General features: G+C 38.6%; 1 protein-coding gene across 6 annotated transcripts in view; it reads right to left on the bottom strand.

The window, feature by feature from the left end:
* The window catches only part of PCDH17 (protocadherin 17), a 98,767-nt gene extending 77,512 nt beyond the window's left edge, over nucleotides 1–21,255 (bottom strand). For 5 of the 6 annotated variants that reach the window (XM_042977573.1, XM_042977593.1, XM_042977603.1 and 2 more), the window contains exon 1: nucleotides 17,184–21,255. In XM_042977573.1, the coding sequence (XP_042833507.1) occupies nucleotides 17,184–19,781 (2,598 nt within the window). In that variant the 5' untranslated portion in view covers nucleotides 19,782–21,255. The remainder of the gene's footprint in view (nucleotides 1–17,183) is intronic. The other variant, XM_042977583.1, reaches the window with a different exon arrangement.
* Nucleotides 21,256–25,368: the final 4,113 nt, after the last annotated feature.

Here is a 25,368-nt window from a genome sequence, read left to right as displayed (position 1 = left end):
AAATAAATAAATTAGCATTCTAATAAAATTACTTTTTTTATAATCGTAAGTATTCTGGTTTAAAATTGTACTCTTGCATAATTGCTAACATGAAATATTATTTTTATGGAGAATATGTCTGCATATCAGTTACCTGCTTCCATGTGTTACATCATTTGCTGTTAACAATAATAATTGTATGTGTTAATATTCATTCAAAATTTAGTATTGATCATATCCTTTATATGCATAATCATATTTCATCTTTAATTCTTATGACAATTTTATGAGGAACCAATATTATTACACCTAATAAGAAACCAGAAAAAAAAAAAATAAAGGTTAAGCATCTTACTCTGGACAGAAAAGCTAATTTTTTTTTTTTTTTTTTTTAGACCAAGAACCTTGGGAATTGAATCTCTGTAAAGACTCAAACCATCAATCAGGGAGGAACTGACTAAATGAATTATCCATTAATTGGCCCAGAATTCCATTATTGTTCAGATAATATGAAACCACATTGTTGACATGGAATAGTGTCTATGTATGAGACATTTATATTTTTAGGCAAAATCTAGTCGTGTGTCCTGCATGTGTTTGCACATTACAGCATGGGAAGATAGACAGGTTTATAATCCCTTATTCAAAATCCTTGCACTCAGACATGTTTTGTAATCCTTAAGTCTTCCATATCTCAGAATGACATTTTGTTCTACATGTCATGTATGGCCCATCCCAGCAGAGACTGATACAATACCTCAAATTTAAACATATTAGTATTTCTTCAGTTAAAAAAAAAATGTTGATATTAACACTAAGTGGGACAAGTAAAGATTAAAAATAATCTTAAATCAGTTCAGATCTAAGTTCTTTGGATTTTTATTTAGAGAAGGGATTGTGGGTCTGAACAACAAAAGATTAGCAATAACTACCTCTGAGTACTAAATTATAAGCAATTATAACTTTTTAAATGCAACTTTCTCTATTTTCAGTCCACAAACATGTAATGAGTTCTTACTATACACCAGGTGCTGTTTTAGGTATGGTTTTTTAGTGGAAGTTTTGCAGTAAAAATTCCTCTTAAAATTAGGAAAAAAATATAGTCATTTAAGTTTGGGAAAAACCAGAAAGAGAGAAACTCAAAGACACACATACTGGACCGAAAACCTGAAGTTATTTTAAATGCAAAAACATGGATCTTCTTGCATAGAAGAGTTTTGGAATAGTTGCAGTTATTCCTGAGAGTAAAATCTCTTCTAGGGAAACTATTGACTTGGTAAAAATCAAATAGGAAAGGAGTAAGTGGCCCTGCAGTCAAATGTAGCCAATTCATCCCTGGAGGCTGACTACAAACTCCCAGTTCAATGTTAGAGTAGTTGAAATCCAAAAGGCAATACACTAGCGGTGCCTGGCTCTCAACTACACAGGTCCAGAGGCACAGTCTCAATGGAGTAGCTTCATCTTTAGGATATCTGTCACGGAGCCAAAAATTCAAGGGCCCCCAAATCTCATATATTTACATTTCAATTGTCCTTGAAAAACTATTCTTTAAGGGTCACTTAATCCTAGGTTTAAAGAAATATTATGTCTTCTTCTTTTACGTGCACTAGACATATTATGTATAAATATGAAACACAAAGTAGATAATTTGTCCCCCAAAGAAGTGAAAAAGTGGAAGAATTCTTCTCTTTGCTGAGGGCCTGCATTCTCCTTCCTTCTTCTGAAAATGGAATCAGGCTGTCATACATAGTTTGAAAAATAGGTTTTTCCTGTCTCTGAAGGAGCATGAGTTTATTCAAGCAGAGTGAGGTAGTTTATAAAAGCTATACACTTAATGTAAAAAAGACAAAGTATAAAACTCTTCCTGTAGTCTAATTTGATTTAAGGTTCCTGATACCTCTTTTCTTGAGAGGACAGAACATAACAATATGAAATGGTGCACCTACTAGCACTGTGCATAAATAGCTCAAGCTGAATGTGTAACAATAAGGTCTCCGTCTATTATTGCAGAACCAATAAATAAGCATAATGAAAATCATGACATACTATTCCATTACTCTGTGTTGCCTCTATTCATTAAAAAAAAGATGAGCGCATTTAAAATAATTTCACACGTCAAATGACAGTAAGCCTTCCAATCGAGATGATGTTGAAGGGAATATTTGTAAAGGGCAGATGCATGGTCTTATGTGGCTTATATCAACATTACAATAGAAGCATGAAGAATCTGATAAATAACTACTTCATCCCAAATGATAGTAGCATAGTAGCCCAGTTACATCATTCGCCTGCGCTACGTGTGTTCTGTTATTATGAAGTCAATAAAAAACACATTAAAAAGCTTTAGAACAGACTTCCCTGTCAATTAGCCCTTGGATGGATTCTACTTTTTCTGTTTCTCTGTTGATTTAATATACTAGATCATATTAGCAGCATTGGCTTGTAAACAAGGAAGATCTGAATCCTATTAATGGAGATAACGCTGCCAGAATAATCAGCTTCATACTTAACAAGTTTCCAAGTATTTGGAAAAGCTGTGAAATGGGATTATAAGGTTAATCTGTGTACATCTGGCTTGCCACCATATAAATATTTCAGAAACTTGATCTCATAGGCTGAAGAAACACCTGTCTAATCATGACTCTTTTCCAAGTTACATGAACTTCAGCGAGCAGAGCAGTACACAAATGCTGACAAGAAATGATGGTCAATTTACATAATGTATCTCTCGTGTTATGCATATAATTTTATCATGTAACTCTTCTGAATGAGGACGTAGGCAATATTCGGGGAAGATTCTGTGCTGTCATACTTATGTTGCCAAGAGGGAGTGAGGGGGAGGAAAATTTTTTTAAATTCAGGATAACCACCTGAAATACTATATATTGCTTTTTTTTTAATATCATGGTATGTAATTTTAGCATAATTGGATGTTGTAAGTAGAAATGTAGTATAATATGGACCCAGAGAATAATTAATGAGAAGCAGGAGTTCGTGCATAAAATAACAGTAAAAAGTTCAGCAGTCCCTCTAGTTAATTGAAACCTTAATGAATTTAAACATCAGTTATTTTAACTAGATCCAGGATTAAATAACTATGCTGACTCTTTGTCATATATACACCAGCACATTAAGCCTGATTTTATTTTTTCTAAATATTGTTCAAAAACATAATTGGGTTAAAAATGTACCGAATATGGCTCTTATCAAATTAACTTCAAATGTCCAACTTGAAAACATAGATTTTGAAACTGTGGTCCAAAATGGCAGCTAAAGGTCAATGAATCGAATTTCCAATTATATTTCCTGGGAGCAGATGGGTGCAATGAAACCTAATGATTGAATTTTAAATGCTTTCTTGCACCTTTTATCTGTTTCCCAACATGTTGATTCTACCTTAATGCTCTAACAAGATAATAGGTTTATTACAATTAACCAACTGAAATGATATCTCCATTTTCCAATTATTCATATCATATTACCTGGGGATATTGAATCAGAGCTCCTTTCCTCTCCCCCCCCTAGTGCCTTTCCATCACAATCCTACACTTACACCAAACAAAATCCAAACTCTAATATCATTAAATAACAGATGTGTCCTGGAGATTTGATTTCTCCAGTTAAATGATAAGTACTTAAAATGAAGCCCAAGTCCACTGAGGCTCAATGGGAAATTTGTAATGAAAATAATTATCAGGTATTTGTTGGATAAGATTAACTATAAATTTATTTTCCTTATGCTATAAACAGATACATTAGTCTATTTCTCTGACCTGCATAAGCATAAATAAATATAGAGGAAGTTTTATCAAGAGGACAAAAAATGAAATGGTCTAAGTGTACCTGCCTGGCTCAGTTGGTAAAGCATTCAACTCTTGATATTGGGGTCATGAGTTCAAGTCCTAAGTCAGGCAGAGAGTTTACTTAAAAAAAAAAAAATGAAATGTTCTGTTTTCAGGTATTGTAGATGGAGGATTTTATCTCTACTATATCTCAATAGAGCACATTTTTGCATGAAGAACAAAAAGAAGGAATTATGGAAAGGTTTATTTAATTACTTTTATAAAAAAGAAAACCAATATTTCATCTTTTTAAAATATTTTTTCATGTTTATTTATTTATTTTGTGTGTGTGAGAGAGAGAGATCGAGAGTGAACGGGGAGGAGAGAGAGAAAGGGAGAGAAAGATTTCCAAGCAGGCTCCGTGCTTCCAGCAAAGACCAACATGGGGCTCGAATCCACAAACCATGAGATCACGACCTGAAATCAAGAGTCCAGTGCTCCACCCACTGAGCCACCCAGGTGCCCCCAATATTTTATGTTTTTAAATCTAGAACAAAGGAGGGGGGCCTGGGTGTCTCAGTCGGTTGGGTGTCCGACTTCGGCCCAGGTCACAATCTCGCAGTTCACAATTTCAAGCCCAGCATTGGGCTCTGTGCTGACCACTCAGATCCTGCAGCCTGCTTCAGATTCTGTGCCTCCCTCTCTCTCTGTGCCTCCCCAACTCATGCTCTATCTCTCAAAAATAAATAAAAACATTTATAAAAAAGAAATCTAGAAGAAAGGGAATCCAAGAAGCTTTTTATTTTAACTAACCGACAAAAATTTCTCATTTATTAAATGCATTTTAATAATGTTAAACATAATATTGTTGAATCCAACCCATTTTAATCCAACCTATTCCTATATTGCTCCACTATAGGAATCAACTCTAGGCACCTCAGGTCTGAATATATATATCTGAGTTCTTTAAAAATATTTACATTCGATGTAAATATACAAGGTTCCTAAGGTATCCCTGAAAAAATATATTTTCAGAATGGATATCACAGAAAAGAGACCAGATGGCAAGAATAAGAAGAAAAGAATCAGAACAAGTCATGTGAGTAAGGCATATGTAACAATTCCTTTTCTTTTGTTTCAAATTATATGTTTTGATGATACTTTCCAAATATTCAAACAACTTTTTGGAATTTTTAAACAAATGATATATGTTTTCAGATCATATGGTTTCATGTGAAGACTAACATAAATGCATGAAACCTGGTAAACCTGTAGGACATTCCCATTTTACCAGTATTGTTTAGAAGTCACATTTCTAGTAGATTTCTAAACTGTATGCCTTAAAAGAAAGCATGTGTGATAGTTCAAAAAAAAATACAAAGAAATGAGTAAAATTCAGAGAGATTATGGAACATTACAGGCCCAGTTTCCCATTTACTGATCTGCTCCTGGTTCTCAGACTTCTCTTAGTAACAGGACAGCAAGACCCAGACTGGCATCCGGTCAGGAGAAAGCAGCACCCACTGTCGCTACGCCTTCTTTCCCCAACATGCCAAATATTCCAGAGTAAATTTACAGATGGGCTCAAACTATAATGTTTGGGTAATTTTAGATATAAATGTCCCCTTTGAAAACTTATTATTTGTTGGTGTATCTTATATGGTATTTAACACTATAATCTCTCAGAAAGTTTTCTCCTCTTTTCGAATGGTAATTGACAATGAATCCTAAACTTTTTAAATGTCATTTCTCTGCTCCTTCCTATTATTTTTTTCTTTAATTTTGTATCCCAACTATCTGGCTAGTGGAGATAATTAAATTTTTAATACGGCTTGAAAGCTCATTCTGCTTGAAGGCTTTATTCTATCAAACCTTCTTATTGTTTGATAAAGATTTTGCAGTTAAAGTTTAAAATTCAGATAAAATAGTAAATAAGTCCTAAAACAGCTTAAAAGTAGTAAATTATTTTAATTAAGAGCTTTTTAATTATTTTTTAATTGAATTGATGATTATGTATTGAACAGCTCTGCAGGTTACATATTTTAAATAACTATAATGAAATGGGTAGCATACTGTTTACATGAATGCTTAGCTTATGCTTCCTCAATATATGCATAAAAATTTCATACCACCTACATGAAATAGATTCTGAGATTTTGAGAAAAGTTTTGTAGTTGGGTTATTATTATTATTATACACATTGATAATTGCCCATGGTGATTTTCTTTTTGCAATATCAGATGGCAACTGGTTGGTACCAAAGTGATTAAATCATAAAATTATATATTAACAAATACAAATAAATGTAATCCCCACATTACTATTTATGGCTTATAATTTCATTTCATTAAAAATGTCATATAGAAAAAAGGATCACATTAGTTACTTAATAATTTGCTAGAGCTGTGTGATTCTTAAAGCCTTAACAAAGAGACATAATATTTGAATTGTGTGGTTTTAATACTGTATAAAGCACTTCAAGGAATAAGACAAAAGATAAAAGATATGCTCTTACCAACAGCATTTGTTCTTGATATACAGTATACATCTATATACTATATATCTATATACTGTATACTATATACTGTATATATGTATATCTATATACTATAAATATCTATATACTGTATATCATATACTGTATATCAAGAACAAATATATTAATGCACTTATATATACACATATATATGTGTGTGTTACATATATATTTCTAGAGAGAGAGAGAGATACAAACAAATTCAGAACTTATGTCACTATCAATAGAATTGTATAGGAATTTTCATTATAGTTATTACAAAGGTAAAAATTATACATAAAATTATCAAAACATGCCACCTTCAAATAAATTGTTTACCAGCATGTTTATATGAATAATATCTTCAGCTTTGGCCTCCCTCATTTCTAGGTTTGAATCTAAACTCCAGCTCATGACTGATTAATGATTATAGGATTACCAAGAATCCGTATTTTGTAAGTGCTTTCTATGTATTACAAACCATCTTAGGTTCTCCCGACTACAGAAACAAGCAAACGTATATGGTCTCTGTCTTCCAATATTCTTCTATTTAAGTTGCTTTGTGATAAATTAGCTTTGCTAAGAGAGACTTATAACACTGAACCAGAGTTTTAAAACTGTTTAGACTTACTAATATTCATCATTTTGTGTGTAGATCAATTAGATCTTTATAGAAACAAAGTTTACATAGCACAACCAAAGAAGGAATGAATGAAAATAGGTAGGGTGTTAAATCTGTTAGTCTTCCAGTTTCTCTTATGCATTAAGTAGCTTTAGGATCAAGCATAGAAGAAAAATATTTTCGTTGACTTCTGCTGATTACACAGTATTTTATAGTTCAAAGAAGGTGCTTTTCTTTTTACCTCCCGACCTGTCCTGCTTTCTCCGACACTGCCAAATGGTCTTACTACCATTTACTTCAAACTTAACCAGCCAACAGAGGAGTGTGATGGGAAATATTTTCTACCCCTTTGCTAAAACGTTACATGTCAACTTTTCACCTAAGGCAAAATTTAATGGCTGACTTGTGGATCTTTATTTCTAGAGATTTACTATGGAAACACTGACATAACCTTTAACCAGAGCAAACAGAGCCGCTCTAATAAGCAGGTAACACCAAACCTAAAAATGCAGGAAGAACAGAAAGATCCTGGCAGGAATTAATCTGCCATTTTCACACATCTGCCCGAGGGAGGTATTGTAATTGCAAAAATTTACTCTAAGACTGCTGAGACTCATAGTAATTATGTTTCTTTCTTTTTTTTAATAGAAATAGCCACAGGTGGTAACAAATTGGGTTTTGAGATGGGGAACTAGGCATGCATTCTAACCCAAATTACTATGTAATTGTCTTGATTATAAAAAAAAAATCGTAAAAAGTCTATTGCTCAAAATCAGAAAAAAAAAATTCTTAAATGCATTCACTGTCTTTTAGTTCTTTTAGTTTCTCTCCACTTAGGCATATAGCCTCATTTGTTGTTACTGGCACATCTGATCAGGGCCACACTGTAGAATAGGCTTTTGCCAACAACCCTTATAAATTCCTCCGACTGGGATTTAATAGGATAGTTCACTTATTTCCTGTCTTATTATCATCTAGAGATAAATACTAGCTTTCCTAGAAGGTCAGGATCTGGAAACGTAGCTAATAATTACAATTATCAATGCATCTGCCAATACTAAAAGTGCAAAGTTATAGACTTTTTATTTCAATCTATGTGTTGTATTAAAATGCTATTTTTCATACACACAGGCACACACGCACACACACACACACACACACTCGATAATCTTCTTACTCTACAACAATTCATGCATTAGTACCAACATATTATCATTGTTTTTTTTTTTTAAATTGCAAACCAGGCATACCGTGCCAAGTAAGAGTCAATTGTCAAGTGTATCGCCAAACTTTCTTAATCAGAAAATTCTTATTAAATCAACTAAGATTAAAATAAGAGATTAGGCACTGGCTTAAAACAAAACACAAATTCATTAATGTGACAGCAGGTCACACAAAGCTTAAAATAATAATAAAAATAAAGCAATCAAGTATCTTGCCTTGAAATTATATAAATTATAGATTTTATAGAAATTATATAAATTCTATGTAACCTTTAATTCTATTTTAATGATAATGATAATAGAGATAAATGATTGATTTCTTGTTTATTTTTCATGACTTATAGATCCTCTTATTCACCTTCTTAATGCAATAAGTTGATTCGGGATAAACTACTTTAAAATAGATGCAAAACTGCAAAAGTGAAATAGAAAGCAAGACTTTGTGCCCCAAGAAGACACCACAATAGAATTCACCAATATTTAGACAATATCCTGGATTTTGCTGAGGAACCATGGAAATCAAATTATTTTTAAGGTTGTTTGGAAAGTTTCTACGACAAATATTTCCATAAAGATGTATCATTAAGTAATAATCAGGCTTGAGCTGGAAAATATCCCCTTTTGGAGCTAACTCCCTTTTTCCTCCAAACACTAAAAGAAAAAATGTTTTTTTCTTAGTAAATTTTGCTGAGATTTTAAGTATGTTATGTCTCAAACATTCTATTTCCTTATCGTGATCTCATCTACTGAAATGGAGATATTGGCAAAAAGCACATGCTGGCCACTTTACACTCTGGTAACATAATGCTTCGCATGGTAATCATAGGTGAATTTCTTGTATAAGTATCAGTTTTGCATATGGAATTGCTCTGGTGAAATAGCAAAAAAATCTATTGAATGTTCAATCACAAAACAATCTCAGTATACTCTGATAAAATATGCTGTGTGAAAAATAAAATAAACAGCTTTAAGCAAGGCATTTATACTGGGGTCGGTGAATTGAAAAGTAACATATCTTGAGGGCAAAAACTATCATTTCAAAACTGATGCAAGTGTTCATACTGCAAATAAATATTTAAGAATTTATCTAAGACATTGATAGTGTAAAATTGGGCTATAGAAATAAGAAAGACATTTAAACCACTGTGACCATTTCTGCCTACAATAAAATACCTGTTGCATTTCTGCTTTATAAAAGTAAGCCACTGGAATTTAGGAAATATGTGTACATTTCAACTTGGGTTTTATTGAATGTGAGGGCATGGAAAGTCTAGGTATAACTGTAATCTAATCATTGCTCAGCAATATTAAAGATTCAGGAAGAAATACTGGAAAGAGGTATACCAATTGATGACTTATGTGTAAATCACATTTTTTAAAAGTCATCGCCAAGAAGAAAGAATATATCTTTCTGAAGAAAATATATCTAAAGAACCATACTTGTTAGAAAGAACTTATTTAAGGATACTAGGGTGGCTCAGTTGGTTAAGCATCTGACTCTTGACTTTGGCTCAGGTCATGATCTTATGGTTGGGTTCATGATACTGAACCCTGCATTGGGCTCCATGCTGACAGCACAGGGCCTGCTTGAGATTCTCTCTCTCTCCCTCTCTTTCTACCCCTCCCCCACTCATTCTCTCTCTCTCTCTCTCTCTCTCTCTCAAAATAAATAAATAAAAACTTTTTAAAAAGTCACATTGTAAGTTTAATCTGTTATTTAATATATATATATATATATATGAACTTTTCTGACTATAAACTCATTATCTACAGTATGTATTAATATAATTTACAAACGTAACCGATGTCTCTTAAAAACAGTATATATTTACAAAACACAAAGGCATAGCTTTGAAAACTTTAAATAGAGTTTTAATGCTCTCACTATCAAATTCTACAAAGGCTGCTTTTAGCTGATAAAGAGAGTAAATAAGAAATTGTCCTTTATATAGTCCCTTTAATGTGTTCCACTAATTAAAAATCAATCAGAAACATTACTTGTTTAAAAAATATTAAACATTGTTCATACAGGCTTACATGATTACTTTTATCTGCATCTTGCTCATTTTGCATCTAACATAACTATGGTTCTTGACTATATTATTGAACAGAAATATAAAGAAAAGAATACAAGTGTTTAAATATTTCAAAATGGCTTAAAAATGCATTTTAATACCATTAAATTATTTTAATATATTCTATTCCTCTAATCAAACCAAAGTCTATTTATGTAGATTAGCTACATCTAAAGTCTCATTTATCCAACCTGTATTTATCCTTTGATCACAAAGCTTGTTAACTTAAATGGTCTTTTATTGTTATGATTCATTTTCCCATAATTATGCTGTTTAACTGCCTTATTTTTTGAATAAATATATGCAAACGCGCCAATCATATTCAGCACAGTTATGCTAGATGTTCAATGAACTGTAAGAGCCATTTCACTACAATAAAACTGCCTGGAATAGATCCAGGGGAAGGCCGACAAATACTAGTAATCAGAATGTCAGTAGGACCAGAACAGATAGAAGTGTGTCACATGTATATCAATAGATTCTCTCAAACACTATCTGAAACCAATTTTACAGTCTATCGCTGGAAGAACTTTGTGCATACAAGTGAAAGAGGCCACCCACACAGTCACAGTTTTGCATCTGTATTTTTGTCCTTTTTTTCCCTTTACCTTAAAAATACTGAACTTGTACTTCTGCAGTAGCAAGGAAGCACAAGCAAACTTCTGCTTAGTCACAGCAGGGAAAGTTGATGTCATTAAGGACTTCTTTATTATAGATAATTTATTTCAGGAGACCAAAGGATAGCAATATATCACTGTCAAAGCTAGTGGTGAAAGCTATGACTAACTGTAAAATACCGTGTGCCACTGAAGGAAATTCTTGTCAACGTCTCCTTTACTAAAATAGGTTGACAATAGATTAGTGTAGGTCTGATGAACTTTGAAAGTGTTTTGTAGGTGGGTGGCAGAAGTCAGTGTCTTCAAATTGATGGGTAAAATGAACTTCACGCCATTCTCTAACAAGTATGCAGTCATTGGTTAAAGGAATTCGGTACAAAAAAATAAATAACTAAAACCTTCCCTAATGACTTTGCTAAAATATGACTTTAAGATAATTCCCTGTGGGATTTATTAAACAGAAGTATCACTGAGGGGAATACATTCTGGAGCAATGACTAATATCATAATTAGCAGGTGCATTTGTAAGAATTTACCCATTATTGAGTGTATTGCAAGACACCTCAGCATAAGGGGGTTAAGTTTTACTTCCTAACTGGCATGAACCCATTTAAGTGGCTTCATCTTCCTCCTATGGTTGTTTCATTATCAGAGCTCAAGGTGTATATTCTCACAATGCCTCCAGCCATCCCACTATCGTCCTGGAAGACTCAGAACCTAGATGAATTTTTTTTCTCTTAATCTACATAAACTCCAACCTATTGTCCATGGAAGACCAGTAGTTCCTCAACTTCTCCTCTGTTCTAGAATGCCTGGCTCTAATGAACTTCAAAATGTTTGAAGTTTGAAAACGGTACAATCAAGTTTACATATATTTCCAAAAAAAAATAAAGGTTGGTGCTCATCCTTAAAAAGAGGAGAGCTGCCTTTGAATTAAAAAATATATATAAAATGGGCTAATATTTGTGCTTGAGTATTTATATATATTATTTGGGAAATATAAAGACATATATACATGGATACACATAAATTTTGCCAAGAAGTTTTATTGTTCACATTTTCATAAATATAGCCAGAGCCAACCTTCACTGTAATAAGTACATGTAAACCTTTATTACTCTTAACATAAAATAGTTTCTTAATTTATACCTTTTATTTTTATAGATATATTTCTATTGCATTGTATTACATAAGCAGCACTAACTAAGTGCTGCTTAATAAGTAAAAAAACTTGAAACCTGACAGTGGTAGTGAAACATAAGAAAATATAAATATTATATTTGTAAATAGTATTAAATAATTATCTGGAGATTTTCAAAGTTTTTTTTATTTTAAAATATGTATATTTCTTAAGTCCCTTAGGAGAGATATTTGAGATTATTTAAAGGGTAACCAATTTATTTTAACCACATATATACATCTATATGCACTGTAAAATGCGAATAATGTATAACTTCAACTTTATTAAGAAAAGTTTCTAGAAATTACCTTCGTATTTATTTATTTTAATTTTTTTATGTGGCTTGAACAGTGTAGTCATAGGTGACAATGTTTTAAAAACTGGAAATTTTTTTGTGTGTGACTAAAAAATATGATCAAGCAATTGAGATTGGAATTTTAGGACATACTCTTTTATGCTCTGATAACTTTCATGATCACACACAGCCTTAAATAATATTAAGATGCCAAGAATAAAATTCAAAAATCTTCCATGTAGGCTTGAATATGATAATATTTATTGAAATTATAGAACTCACTCACAGAACTTAAGTAAAATTATAAACTCACTCATACACTCAATTATCTTACTCCTACATTTTAAAAAGACTGATGAATAATCATCTCAGTGTAAAAATGATGAAGTATTTTACCTGGCTGGAATTTTGGAAATTTTATTGAAAACTAAAAACTAATGGATGAAGAAGTTATTACCCATGAGTAGTTATATCAACCAACAGTAAAACTAAGATTATCAGGTTCCTAGCTCATATAGTTAAAAAACTTTTGTGTTTTCATTTATTATAAAATAAAGAAATGTACTCAAATTTACCATGGAGCTGAGATTTTCATGGGTGCACACAAAACTTACATGAAAACTAACAATATATTAAAAATGATAAAAATAATTTGAATTTTAAACTCTTCTGCAAAGAAACTCAAATCGCCTTGATGGCTGATTTTTTTAATCAAGTATTTTTGTACTTTATACTATTTCAATATATGGTAGCATAGAAAAAATGTTTTATGATTGTGTACTCATGTTAATTTAAAGTAGAAATTTAAAGCTATCATCTATAAATTACAAAAAGAAAGACAAGTGGACAAGATACTCTTGGAGACATGCAGTAGGACAGAGACATCCCCTTCCTATCCAGCCCACCATTACCCTTATAAATAGAGATGTATATAATGTTTATGGAAATGAATGCATGTAACTAATCAAACTGTGTCCTCTTAGAACAACACTGTGGACAAATATCCTCAGAATTTTAAATGAAGAAAGAAATTGCTCACACTTTTCATGTTTGTTATTGAAATCACTGACATACTAGAATATGAAATTTTAGGATCATGGTCTTGGGAGCTCACTGGAGTTCCTATAGTCAAGAATCTCTTGTATTAGAGAAGTGGGACTAAAGGCAGACAACGGATAATGTTGCTAGTAAAGATATACTTTTTCTTTCACCTTTTCATTCTAAAATACTGAGTTTATTGTCTATGCTTTGCTACTTTAGTCCTGGATGCTGCAATCTCATTTTTATATATTTGGATTGACTATATTCGCCATGTGTTTAATTCCTTTTTATTGAAAAGGCCATGCATGTATATCAAAAGGATTTTCTCTTTCTAGCACAAAGAGCCTAAGGTCAATCCTAATGTGAATCTTTTGAAATTGAACTGTAAAACACCACGTGAGAATGTAGAATGTATTATTTTTTAAAAGGTATTTTAGCAGATCTTATTCTGCTGGCTCAATATATTTTCTTTGAGATCATATTGAAATGCTTTCAGTAGTGCCATAGAAAAATCTGAAAACACAGATGTTCAAACAAAACTGGAAATTCTCCCAATAGTGAAGAAATCCCCAGTCTCTTCTCAGCCAGGCCTTCTTTGAAAACACCTGTTGAGAAGTTACCCTGAGACTGAACAAATAATTCTTGATAAGCCTCGATATGTAGTTACTTGTGACAATTAGCAATGATCTCTACTTGATTTTAGATTCTCATATTAACATATGAAATAATTCACATGGAAATTACTCCTATGAAAAGCACATTTATAAATTTGTATAACAATCTATTTGCCTTACCTCCCACAAAATCTGTGCTATTTTTCGAAATCTGTGTTATAGCTTTAAAATGAGTAAAATATTTCATTACAAGAATGTTGTATTATGATTCACATTATTGAGGCTATTTTAATCTCTAGTCTGTTATTTAAAACTTCATAGACTGACTTTACTTCACCTGAAAAACTTGGAGAAAACCTGAAATAAAACCCCTTTTCACAAACCACTGTTTCTACATATGGTTACATGTGTAACCAGCTTACCGGATTGTTTTGCATTCATTTTTAATAAAAATACTCTCATGCTCAAGAACCTACAGATCTCATCCTTAAAATTTTAGACCCTGAGACTCATACAATATCATTCGATACTTAAATGAATCTTAATTTAAGCTGTAATATGAGTCTTTTACATCTTGAAATATTTAAATTTCGTAACGCCCATCTTTACCAGTGTATTGCAAAACAATTACAAAATACTGTCATTCCATCAATGAAAATACCCGGCGTGCCTTCTAAACAGCACGAAATTGCTGGGAAGTAAAGGTAAACGAGACCTAGCAGCTGTTCGTCCCAGTACACTCTGTGGATTAAAATACTACCTTCAGAAATACGCGTGAGATTAGCAGTGTGCTTCCTTAGCAGGCTGTGTTAAATGCACACACTAATAAATACACTCTGAAACAAGATTATGGATACCTGAACACTTCAATTTAAGCATGTCACTTCAGCACAAAGTGTTTGCAGTGCACTAGTTTAAAAAGAAAGAAAAAAAGGAGGGTCACTATAGTTAATTTACTCTGTTCTCTATAATAGGCATTGAGGAAAGCCTGATATATTTAGGAGGAAGTTAACATATTAGGAACTTACAAAGCGTTCTTTATAAGACTGTAAAAACTCAGCAGAAAAAAAGAGAAAGAGAGACTGCCTGTTTTAACAGTTTACAGCAAGGATATTTCTAGGCGGAAACAATATGGGAAATCGAGTCACCTTGGAAAAAAATGTCAAGAACTTAAAACTGAAACTTTTTCTGGGTTTTCATGGCATGGACTAAAATTCTAGAAAAAGGGAATGGCAAGAAGTGTGCCCTTTGTTTTACTTTTAAATTATCTGTCTCTTTCCCTGCATGTACGAGATTTTCTTTGGCTTAAGTTTTACTGCTAGTAGGAATCATCACCATCATCCATTCCTCAAGCAATGAACATCTTAAAGAACAGCATGGTGTAAATACAGTATAGGCATCCCTGTTCTTCAAAACCTTCTGGATACTCCCATCCAAATTCGTTTCTCACTAATCTGACCAAGGAATCAGGCTTGCTGATAATTCTACTGTACCAACTTCATTGTTACTGGAACCTAAATAAGAATTCAACTACCAGCACTTGGAATGGAAGATTAAGCATTAACCCTCTGTGATAACTTTACAATTGTCAATGACAAGAATATAAGGTATATAACGTGTGTATACATAAAATGATTGCAGAGGATGTATGACTATATATTTTAACATACCTCCCTAAGGAGATTATCATAAATAAGTTTTACACAGTCACGGGAGACTTTCATAGAAACCACAATATTTTCCAAGGGGGATATTTTTCGTTCAGTCTTATATAGACATCAAAAAATCATAATAAATGGTATATAGTAGACACTGTAAAAAGTGGGATTTAATACTACAATCAATACTTTAGTATTCAGTAGCATCGATTACAAGAGTCTGCTTTACAAGGACATTAACTCTCATAAGAAAATATGTTTTGTCAACTTTTAGCATTTGTCACACTTATCATGTTAGAAAAGATAAGGTTGTGATATTTTACTATTCATTTTAGTAATAAAAACATTACTGAGTCAAGTGTCATTAAAGGGTATTTGCTTTTCAAAGCATAAAATTATGAACAAATTAACTTCATTTGCCCCAAACTAATCTTCCTCCCAAAGTGTCACTTTTAGTTAAACTCAATTTTGAATTTCAAGTAGTGCCCATCCAGAGTAATTTGTGGCAACATGCGTTTATAATAAGCAAGAATTAAGTTTTTCCTGTGACACAACTTAATAGTTGATAAAAGAAGTTAGGCAAAGTATAGTTACCTGCTATTGTTAGAATCTATGATGGGTCCGTCATTTAGGGTTTTGAAAAAATACATCAGTAACTTTGGATTATACAATCTAAAATATATTAAAGACCACTTAAAAATACTGAAAATACACAGTATGCAGACTACATGTATTTTTGGTGCATCAAGTGCCTTTAATGCCAACTTTGCCTCCTGTTTTCAACCGTGTAAAATGAGTCTGTGACTCTTGGGTATACTCTGTTGCTTTCTCAATGAAATAGATCGGGAAAACTCCAGGACAAAATAATTATAAACTTTTCATCGACAGTTACTGGTCATGATCCAGAGCCTACCTCAACTCGAATTTTTGACAGAGCTTCAGAGCAAAATTGGCATATTAAAAGTTTAAAGCACACTAAGGCGTTAGGCTGCAGTTTCCGCTGAAGAAAAAAGTATGACTCATGTTCCTTAAAACACTTTTTAATATGTAAAACTGACTTTTGGGGGGGGGGGAGGAGTGAAAACTTAGCTCAGATTCAGGCTCTGGAATTCTGAGCGGTTGCTATTTTGTACTTGAAGAAGAAGTTAACTTCTGAATATTGGAGCGTACATTCTCTCATTGTTGGTCCGATTTTTAAATAGAATTCAAAAGCAAATTTCACTAAAACATGTTTTTTTTTTTTTACTCTAGGAATCCTTTGTTACCGAGAGAAATGTAGAGCAGCGAATAAAAAATAAACTCTAAATCCTGAACACTGCTAACATTTTTAAACCTATTAAAAATAATCTTTAAAATACAACCGAAGTAAGACATTCACATCTTTGAGATTTTAAACTATGAACATGGGAGGGGCTATGTATAGGGGATGTCGTGCACGGAGTGGCAAAAGCGGGAAGCATCTTCATTTAAAAATTTCCCCCTCACTGCTGCTGGCAGTGCGGCTTGTCCTGTTGCAAAGGTTTCAGGACAGCTCCAAAATCAGCAATAAAGTCAAGTCCGAGTTATGCTAACAGCCTCTTACCTGAATTATGGACATCCGAGTGGCAGGGGTCTCGCTTGCATTAGTTCCTTGTCCCGTGAAGCTGGTGTGGCAGCCCGCGTGCCCCTGAGGAACAGTCAGGTTGTTGGAGGCCGGTTTGAGATACATCACCTCCGACCGGGGCGAGCTGAGGGGCAGGCGGGTCTGGTAGTCGAAGTACATAGGGGAGGTGGCCAGGGAGGGGCTGCTCACCACGTTCATGACGTTCATGGCGTTCCTCTCTTCCACCTCGCTCTGCACCAGCATGATATCATTTTTGTTGATCTTTTTCTTCTTGCCCTTGCCCCCGCCCAGCTGCGGGTGGCTGTACTCGGCGATACGGCAGTTGTAAGTGCGAATCTCCTTGTTCTCGCGCTTGCACTTGACGGCAATGGTGATCATGGCCGCTAGGAGAATGATGGAGATAGTGCTTAGAGTCACGATGAGCGGCAGCGACATGTCCCAGTGGTGCTGCTCGCCGTTGACCCGAGGAACCCCTTCGGGCAAGGAGCCGCTCACCGAGCGGATGATAAGCTTGGCCACCGCGGACAGGGTGGGCTTCCCGTGGTCCGTCACCTTCACTACCAGCTCCACCACTGGCGTCACGTCCTCCCAGAAGGGGTGCAGCGTGCGGATCTCGCCGCTGGAGGGATCGATTTCAAACAGGTGGTCGTCGTTACCATCTACGATCTCGTAGGTGAGGCGCCCACTCTCGCCGAAGTCGCTGTCAAGGGCGCGCACGGTGCTCACCAGGTAGCCCAGGCCGGCGTTGCGCGGCACCTGCAGCTCAGCGGTGTCGTTCTGCAGCGTGGGCAGCACGATCACCGGCGCGTTGTCGTTCACGTCTAGCACGGTCACCCTCACCGTTGCGTTGCTCTCCAAGTGCGCGGGCGCCCCCGAGTCCTTCGCGAGCACCTTGAACTCAAAAGCCTTGGTCTGCTCGTAGTTAAAAGAGCGCAGGGCGTAGATGGCCCCGTTGGTGGGGTTCACAGACACATAGGTGTAGATGGACACGTCGCCGATGTGCGAGGGCAGGATGGAGTAGGACACTGTGCCGTTTTGGCCCAGGTCGGGGTCCTGCGCGAGCACTGAGCCCAGGTACTCTCCTGGGATGTTGTTTTCGTGCACCTGCAGCACATACAGTCCCTTGGTGAAACGAGGAGGGTTGTCGTTCTCGTCCAGAATCTTGACAGCAAACGACTTGGTGGAGTTGAGTGGAGGCGAGCCCCCGTCCCGCGCCACGATTGTCACGTTGTACTCGTCCTGTGTCTCGCGGTCCAGCGGGCGGTCGGTCACCACCGTGTAGAAGTTGTCGTAGTTCTCCTCAAGCTTGAAGGGCACCGAACCTCCGGGCCCTCCCAGGCCGCCGCCGCCGCCCGTCCCGCCTCCGCCCAGTACCCTGCACTGCAGCTGCCCGTTCTTGCCCGAGTCCCGGTCAGTGACCCGCACTAGGGCGATGACGGTGCCGGGCGGGGCGGCCTCGCTCAGCGCCCCCTGGCGCACGGAGACGAAACCGATGGACGGCGCGTTGTCATTGCGGTCGATGAGCTTGACAGTGACCTTGCAGTGGGCTGGGATGGGGTTGGGCCCCAAGTCTCGGGCCTGCACGTCGATCTCCAGCATCCCATTCTCCTCATAGTCCAGGTTGCCCTTGACACGGATCAGGCCGGTCTTAGGATCGATGGAGAAAAGCTCTCTCACGCGGTCAGGCACATAGCTGCTGAAGGAGTAGAGCACTTCGCCATTGGGACCCTCGTCGGCGTCGGTGGCGTTCAGATCAATGACCACGGTGCCCAGCGGGGCATTCTCTGGCAGCTCCACCAGGTAGGAAGGCGCCTCGAAGACCGGGCTGTTGTCGTTAGAGTCGATCACCTTCACGTTGATTTGCACGGTGGCGGATCTCGGCGGCTCGCCGCCGTCCAGGGCGGTCAGCACAAGCGTGTGGTGGTTCTGCTGCTCGCGGTCCAGCGCCTTCTGGATAACCAGCTCAGGGAACTTGGTACCGTCGCCGCGGGACTTGACGTCCAGCGCGAAGAGCCCGTGGTCGTCGCGCGTGAGCAGATAGGTGCGGAGCCCGTTCTCGCCGGCGTCGGGGTCATGTGCACTGGTGAGAGGGAAGCGGGTGCCGGGGGCAGCGTTCTCCGAGATGTCCATCTCGATCTGGTCCGAGGGGAAGGAGGGGGCATTGTCGTTGATGTCCTGGATCTCCACCTTGATCATGCAGATCTCCTTGTCGTTGGCGAACACCTCGAGGGACAGCTGGCACTTGGCATTGTGGCGGCACAGGGACTCACGGTCGATGCGCTGCTTGGTGTAGAGGAGCCCGCTGTCAGCGTCCACGTCCAGCAGGTGCGGCGCTGAGTTCTCCAGCACCCGGTAGCTACCCGACTTGCTTCGCCCGCCGCCGCCAACGCCGCCGCCGCCGCCGCCGCCGCCGCCGCCGCGCTCTGCGGGCGGAAGCCCTGGCTGCAGTCGAGCATCCTTGCCGATGTTGCCGATCACCGTGCCGGCCCCTTGCTCCTCCGGCACCGAGTAGTTGAGGTTTTTGAGCGTCAGGGCAGGGGCCCACAGGAGGAAACAGCAACAGATGGAAAGGTACATCCCAGACCGGTGGGGTGGGGGCAGGAGCAGCCGAACTGGAGGGGCGAGCGAGTGGGTGCGCGCCAGCCTGGGGCTCCGGCGCGGCGTGCGCGCGCGACACGAGCCACAAGTCTGTGGGTCCTTCCTTCCCTCTGCTCCGGGGCTGCGGCACCGGGCGGTCTCCTTATTCCGTTCAAGTTCCCCGAACCTGTTGATCTACAGCATCCGCACCGGGCGAGAAGCGGCGGCGCAGCCAAGCTGCAGGGGCGCGGAGCAAGGCGGCGGCTCCCTGCGGCTGGGGGGCGAGCCCGGGGCTTTGTCTGTTCCGCCGGGACTTGGGGCCACTCGAAGTTGAGCGATGAGGCCGGCGATAAGACGGAAATCGCGTTTAGAAGGGGTGGTCGAGAATCCTTAGCTTTTGCTGGCTCCCGCCAGGGCGCTGCAAATCCACTCCCGCGGCAGCCGCCGGAATACTCTTCACCTCGGGTGGGGGAGGCAGCGGGGAGGTGTGTCCTCAGGCAGATGGGAAAGTGAAATCCTTACTTGTTTCTCGTCTCCTGTGATGAAACTGGTGGGGACGCGGAGCCACGGAGACAGAGTCAGATAGATTTTGAAGCTTCGCCGGAGCCCTGGGAAATGTCTGCTGGCTTCGCGGGCTGTTGGGTTTTCAGGCAGTGTTTTGCTGCATTTAGAGATCTAATCTTGCACTGCTGGCGGAGGCAGAGGCGGCGGCGGACTGCATCTCCCAGCCAAGCGTATTTTCTCTCTCTCTCTCTCTCTCTCTCTCTCTCTCTCTCTCTCTCTCTGTCTCCTTTCCGAGCAGCCGAAGGGAGGGGAGGAAATGCAGCGCAAAGAACTAGTGTCCCGATTTGTAGTTTCCTCCCTCCACCACGCTCCTCCCTCTCTTCCTCGGAAAAGGCTCTCCCCGGAAAGCCACAGCCTGATCGGCGTTTGCGGTGTGAGTCCGTTGGGAGGGGGGTGGGGGGCGGATATATAGCTCTATCTCCGCCTCTGTTCGTGGAACACACACTCTGTGGTTTCTCTACGCCGAGCCAGGAGCCGCCGCTACCATCCCATTCTCTCCCCGAGAGCGAGGACTTGTCTCGACGCAGTTTAATTCCAGTTTGCTTTTCTTCCCAGGCGAGAGGAAATCAACAGGCAACTCATGGTTGGATGTGCCGATCTGGAGGGGGAGGGGGAGGCGGAATAAAAAGGAAGGGGGAGCCACCCTCCCAGGGCTCGCACACACACTCTCCCTGTCTCTCTCGCTAGAAGGGAAACAGTCTCTGCATTCACAGGGCTGGGCTGTCAAGTGCCTCTCTTTTCTTTCTATTCAGCATCTCCTTCCAATGGCCCTGCCTCCCAGTCCTCTTCATCTAGAAAGGAAAACCTTGGCGAGGAATAAAAGTGGTGGATATTCGAAGCGAATAAAGTGCGGGTTTTGTTGTTTTTTTTTTTTTTTTCTTCCAGTCAATTTTTTTTTTTTTTTTTTTTTTTTTTTTTTTTTTTTTTTTTTTTTTTAATAGTAGGAGTGGGCTGGATGAAAGAGCCACATCAAGGTTTGGCGTGATGCGTTCTGCAGTCTCGCTCTCACAGTCTCTCTGGGAGGCTCGAGGAGGGCAGGGAGGGGGCGAGGCGCTGCGGCCGCGGCGGTCCAGCCAGGGGCGCCCACCGCCTCCCCCGAGAGCTCCCTCTCTGCGAGGGGATGTTAGGCACGGGTCTGTCTACACATCATCTCGGGTTCTCGAGGCGCCTCGACGCACGGGAATGACACATCCAGAAATGCAGGTGTTGCGATCTGCCCGATGAGTCACAAGCAGTGGAACGAATCGTATTCACTCTCGCCTCATGGTCCTCCCTTCACAGACATTAGTTGCGGCTTCTTCCTCCCGCTTTCTCTGACTCACTCTATGGAAAGAAAAGCCAGATCCACGTTTTGGAGGAAAAGAAAAAAAAAAAAAAAAAAGCGAGAGAGAAGGGAGGGAGGGAAGGAGGAAGGTGTAGCTGAATCCAGCAGCACTTTTACTCTACCTCTTTCTGCCGGGGTCCGAGGCTCTGGAAAACAAGACGTCTGTTTTGCTAGGTGTATTTACTTATTTATTTAAAAAAAAAAAAACAAAGAAACAAAGAAACCTTTCCTTTTGGTTAGGCGTGAGGAACCCCCAAATCTTTCAGAGTCTTAGGGGGAAAAAAAAAAGAAAAAAAAATCAGGATTCCAGGGACTGTTCACAGCTTAGCCCCGCATCATAGTTCACGGTTTTCCTCTCAATGTTCTCTATTCACAAAGTCCAGCACCGGTGTGCATAGTTAATTGTGCAGTCCGTTGTGGAGGGCTTTTTTTTTTTTTTTTTTTTTTTCCTCCTTTTCTGTCACGGGTGGTCTCGTTTAATCTGGTGCCTGTCAGGATCAGCTCATAGCCTGCGAAAGACGTGCGGGTTTCAAAGCAAATAAATCCATTTCCGCAAGCAAGGCATCGGAGGAAATGAAAGGTGAAAATTCAACAGTTGGAGTAGCGTCTCCCCAGCCGCCCTCCGCCGCTGCCGCATCCGCCGGGCTCGCAGTCCCAGCTCTCTCCCCAGCGCCTCTTGCTGACTGACTCTATTCACCTCACGCCGCCGCTTAAACATTGATACTGATTCCCTGCCAGCCAATCAGCGTGAGGAACAAGGCCCTGCCTCCTCGGCCCACGCCCAATAGAAGGCGGAGAAGAGACAGGCGGGGGCGGAGCCAGGAGCCCCAGCTCTTCAGAGTCATTGATTAGATCAGTTAGATGGGAGACCAGCTGGGCTACCCGAGCCCAGCGCTCCGTCTCGGCAGCGGCGTCCAGGGCCTCGCCGCCGGGTCTCCCGAGCCCTTAACTACTGGGAGAAGCTCTTCCACCGTCTTCCTTTAGGAGAAGGCGAATTAAAAGAAAAAAAGTTTGACAGCGATTTATTTATTTATTTATTTTTTGTTCCATGTACACAGGAACCGGAATCGCAGCGTGCTTGCAGAATAAGGTAGCTGCGGTCTTCCTGATGGGTTTCTGTACACACACTCACACACACACACACACACACACACACACACACACACACACACCGGTACCAAACACACACCTATGCCAAGAGGTGCAGATCTGACTGCGTGTGGATCCTTCTGATTGCAAGTGCAGAGGGGTGTGTGTGTGTGTGTGTGTGTGTGTGTGTGTGTGTGGTGTGTGTGTGTGTGTGTGTGTGTGCGTGTTTCTGGGGTGTGTGACGTGTACTTAAGCGAGTGTGTGTGAATGCGAGGGCGCTCGCGCTCCCGCTTCTGCAGGAGCTGGTGCACACACACGGGGAGCAACAGCAATCAATATGTAACTTTCTTTATCCTCAGAGAAAAATCAGCTGTCCCCAGGCACCCATGCAAGGAAAGTCACTTGATTATGAAAGTGTTTCAGAAGAAAAGCAAAAGCCCAGTGAAAGAGAGGCCGTGTCTCCCCAGAGGAAAAAACTCCTCTCCTCTCCTTTAAGGAGAAAGGCTCACTGTCAATTCAAGCTTTGTAGTTTGTTAAAGCTTAAGTCTGACTAAATAATACTTAGGACTCTACCTTTTTCTGTCTCCTGCAGCTCAGTCCAGATTTAAAGTAAAGGGGACATTTCCCTCCCCCCCCCAATACTTTCCCTGTTTTGTTACTCCATCTTGTTATTGAAGTTCTATATGGCAATCTGAATTTCATCTCAATACAAAATAAATGTTGATAACCACATTTGCTAAAGCTCCAATGCATGAAAGCTGAACCATAAGACAGATCAGTGGGAGATCCGTTAAGATTCATGTTTAGTAAGTAACACTACCACCACCACTATCACCATCGCGCGAGCGCACACACACACACACACACACACACACACACCCATACACAGAGGCTCCTGATTCATTTACTTCATCAACTTCAGTTTCCAATCTCAGAGGTTCTTTCTTCCTAAACTATTAGCATAAATATCCACAAGTGAAGACTGGTTTGCTCGCGATCCTGTGGTTCTGGGAAAGAGTTAAGAAGGAAAAAGAAAATTGAAGTATTGAAATAGAAAAGGTGAGTGTTTTGATTGCTAGAGTATTGATCGCAATTCATAAATACTAAAGTTAAGTTGCCATTTATAAATTGTGAATGACTAACGTACAAGTCTGTTACATGAATCATTCAGGATTCAAAGAAAATCAAATCCAGACAATTACAGAAAGTTCTGGTGATTGTTGTTGGGATAATTGCTTCAAGATTCAAGTAAAGGAGCTATTTATTTCCTGGAGGATTCAATGAAATAACCTGTAGTCTGAGTTTATAATCTAATCTGAATCCAAAATTCATCACTCCCTTAAAGAGATGATCTTTAACAATTTAATAATTTGAAGAGGAGCTATTTACAGCCAGACCTTCAAATCCTAAAGTGTCTTTGTATTTTCTAAATAGGTAGCTTGTGCATGTGCTTTTGCTAGGGAAACTAAAGCTTTGTAGAAATCTGGGTTGTTTTGCTGAGTGGGTATCTAACCATGGTGCTTTGTGGAACTTCACCTTTACATCTCTTTGGGCTTTGTACCTCTGTCCCAAAACATGTATCTTGACAGCTAAGGCTTTGATGCTTTAAAAGCAGCAGTTAACTTAAATAAAGAGTAGTAATTACACACTCACTTATTAATCATTACTTTTTTTTTAATATGACAAATCTATGGCTATTTTGCATCATATACTAATTCAAGGAAATTCATAAAATATCTTTACTTGAGGTTCACTATAAGGCAAAAACAAGAGAATGAAAACATTTCACAGAAAGAGTAATATGGCTTATTGATTAGCCTTAATTGATTAGAAATGCTGTTACACAAATGAGGGAAGAAAACACAGTGTCTAAGGAGAAACCAGTGATAGGAAATACATCCCCACAGACCGTTTGCCTACCACCCTCCCAGAGTAACTATGTCACACTTCCCCCTAGTGTATAGAAAGAGAACTACCATGCCACAGGGCATCTGTGAAAGGGAGTAAAATGAAACTTTATCAGATATCTTACTTATATTTTATTTAAGTTGTAGTATTGAGTTCAATTATTAAATACTGACATGTACCCAAACTAATTAATGTTTATCCTTATGTCTCATCCCTACTTTATTTTTAAAGGAAATTGAATCAACTGATATTTTCAATTCTTTTGCTTCCTCTTAACCAGACACAATTTTTAAAACTATAATCACTACTATTTGCTTTTGCCATCTCATAAGTTTTATTTTTAATCCCCAATATTTTTGCTTGGTATATAGTTATTAAGTATTTACTTTTAACTATGCTTATATTAATCTCATTTTAAAAATCAATATACATATGATTAAATAGTTCAAAGATTCTGTTGGATTTTATACCATAGTAGGCTATGAACATATGTACTAGGGTTGAAGAATCTAGAAGAATGTAGTATTATGCATAACGAACAGTACCTACAATCTCAGATTTATCAAGAAGAGATTGGTTGATAATCATAATTTATAATTACAGACGGTAGTCTCAACCTTAAACCAAAACTGTATTATTCTTTCTTTACCAAACATATATTGAATATCCAAAGATTTCATTGATTTAATCAACATATGATGT

Source organism: Panthera tigris, chromosome A1, assembly GCF_018350195.1.
Source record: "Panthera tigris isolate Pti1 chromosome A1, P.tigris_Pti1_mat1.1, whole genome shotgun sequence".
In the NCBI taxonomy this organism is placed as follows: Eukaryota; Metazoa; Chordata; class Mammalia; order Carnivora; family Felidae; genus Panthera; species Panthera tigris.
The sequence above is the reverse complement of the archived record's forward strand: the minus strand, read 5'-3'. Positions and strand labels throughout refer to the sequence as shown.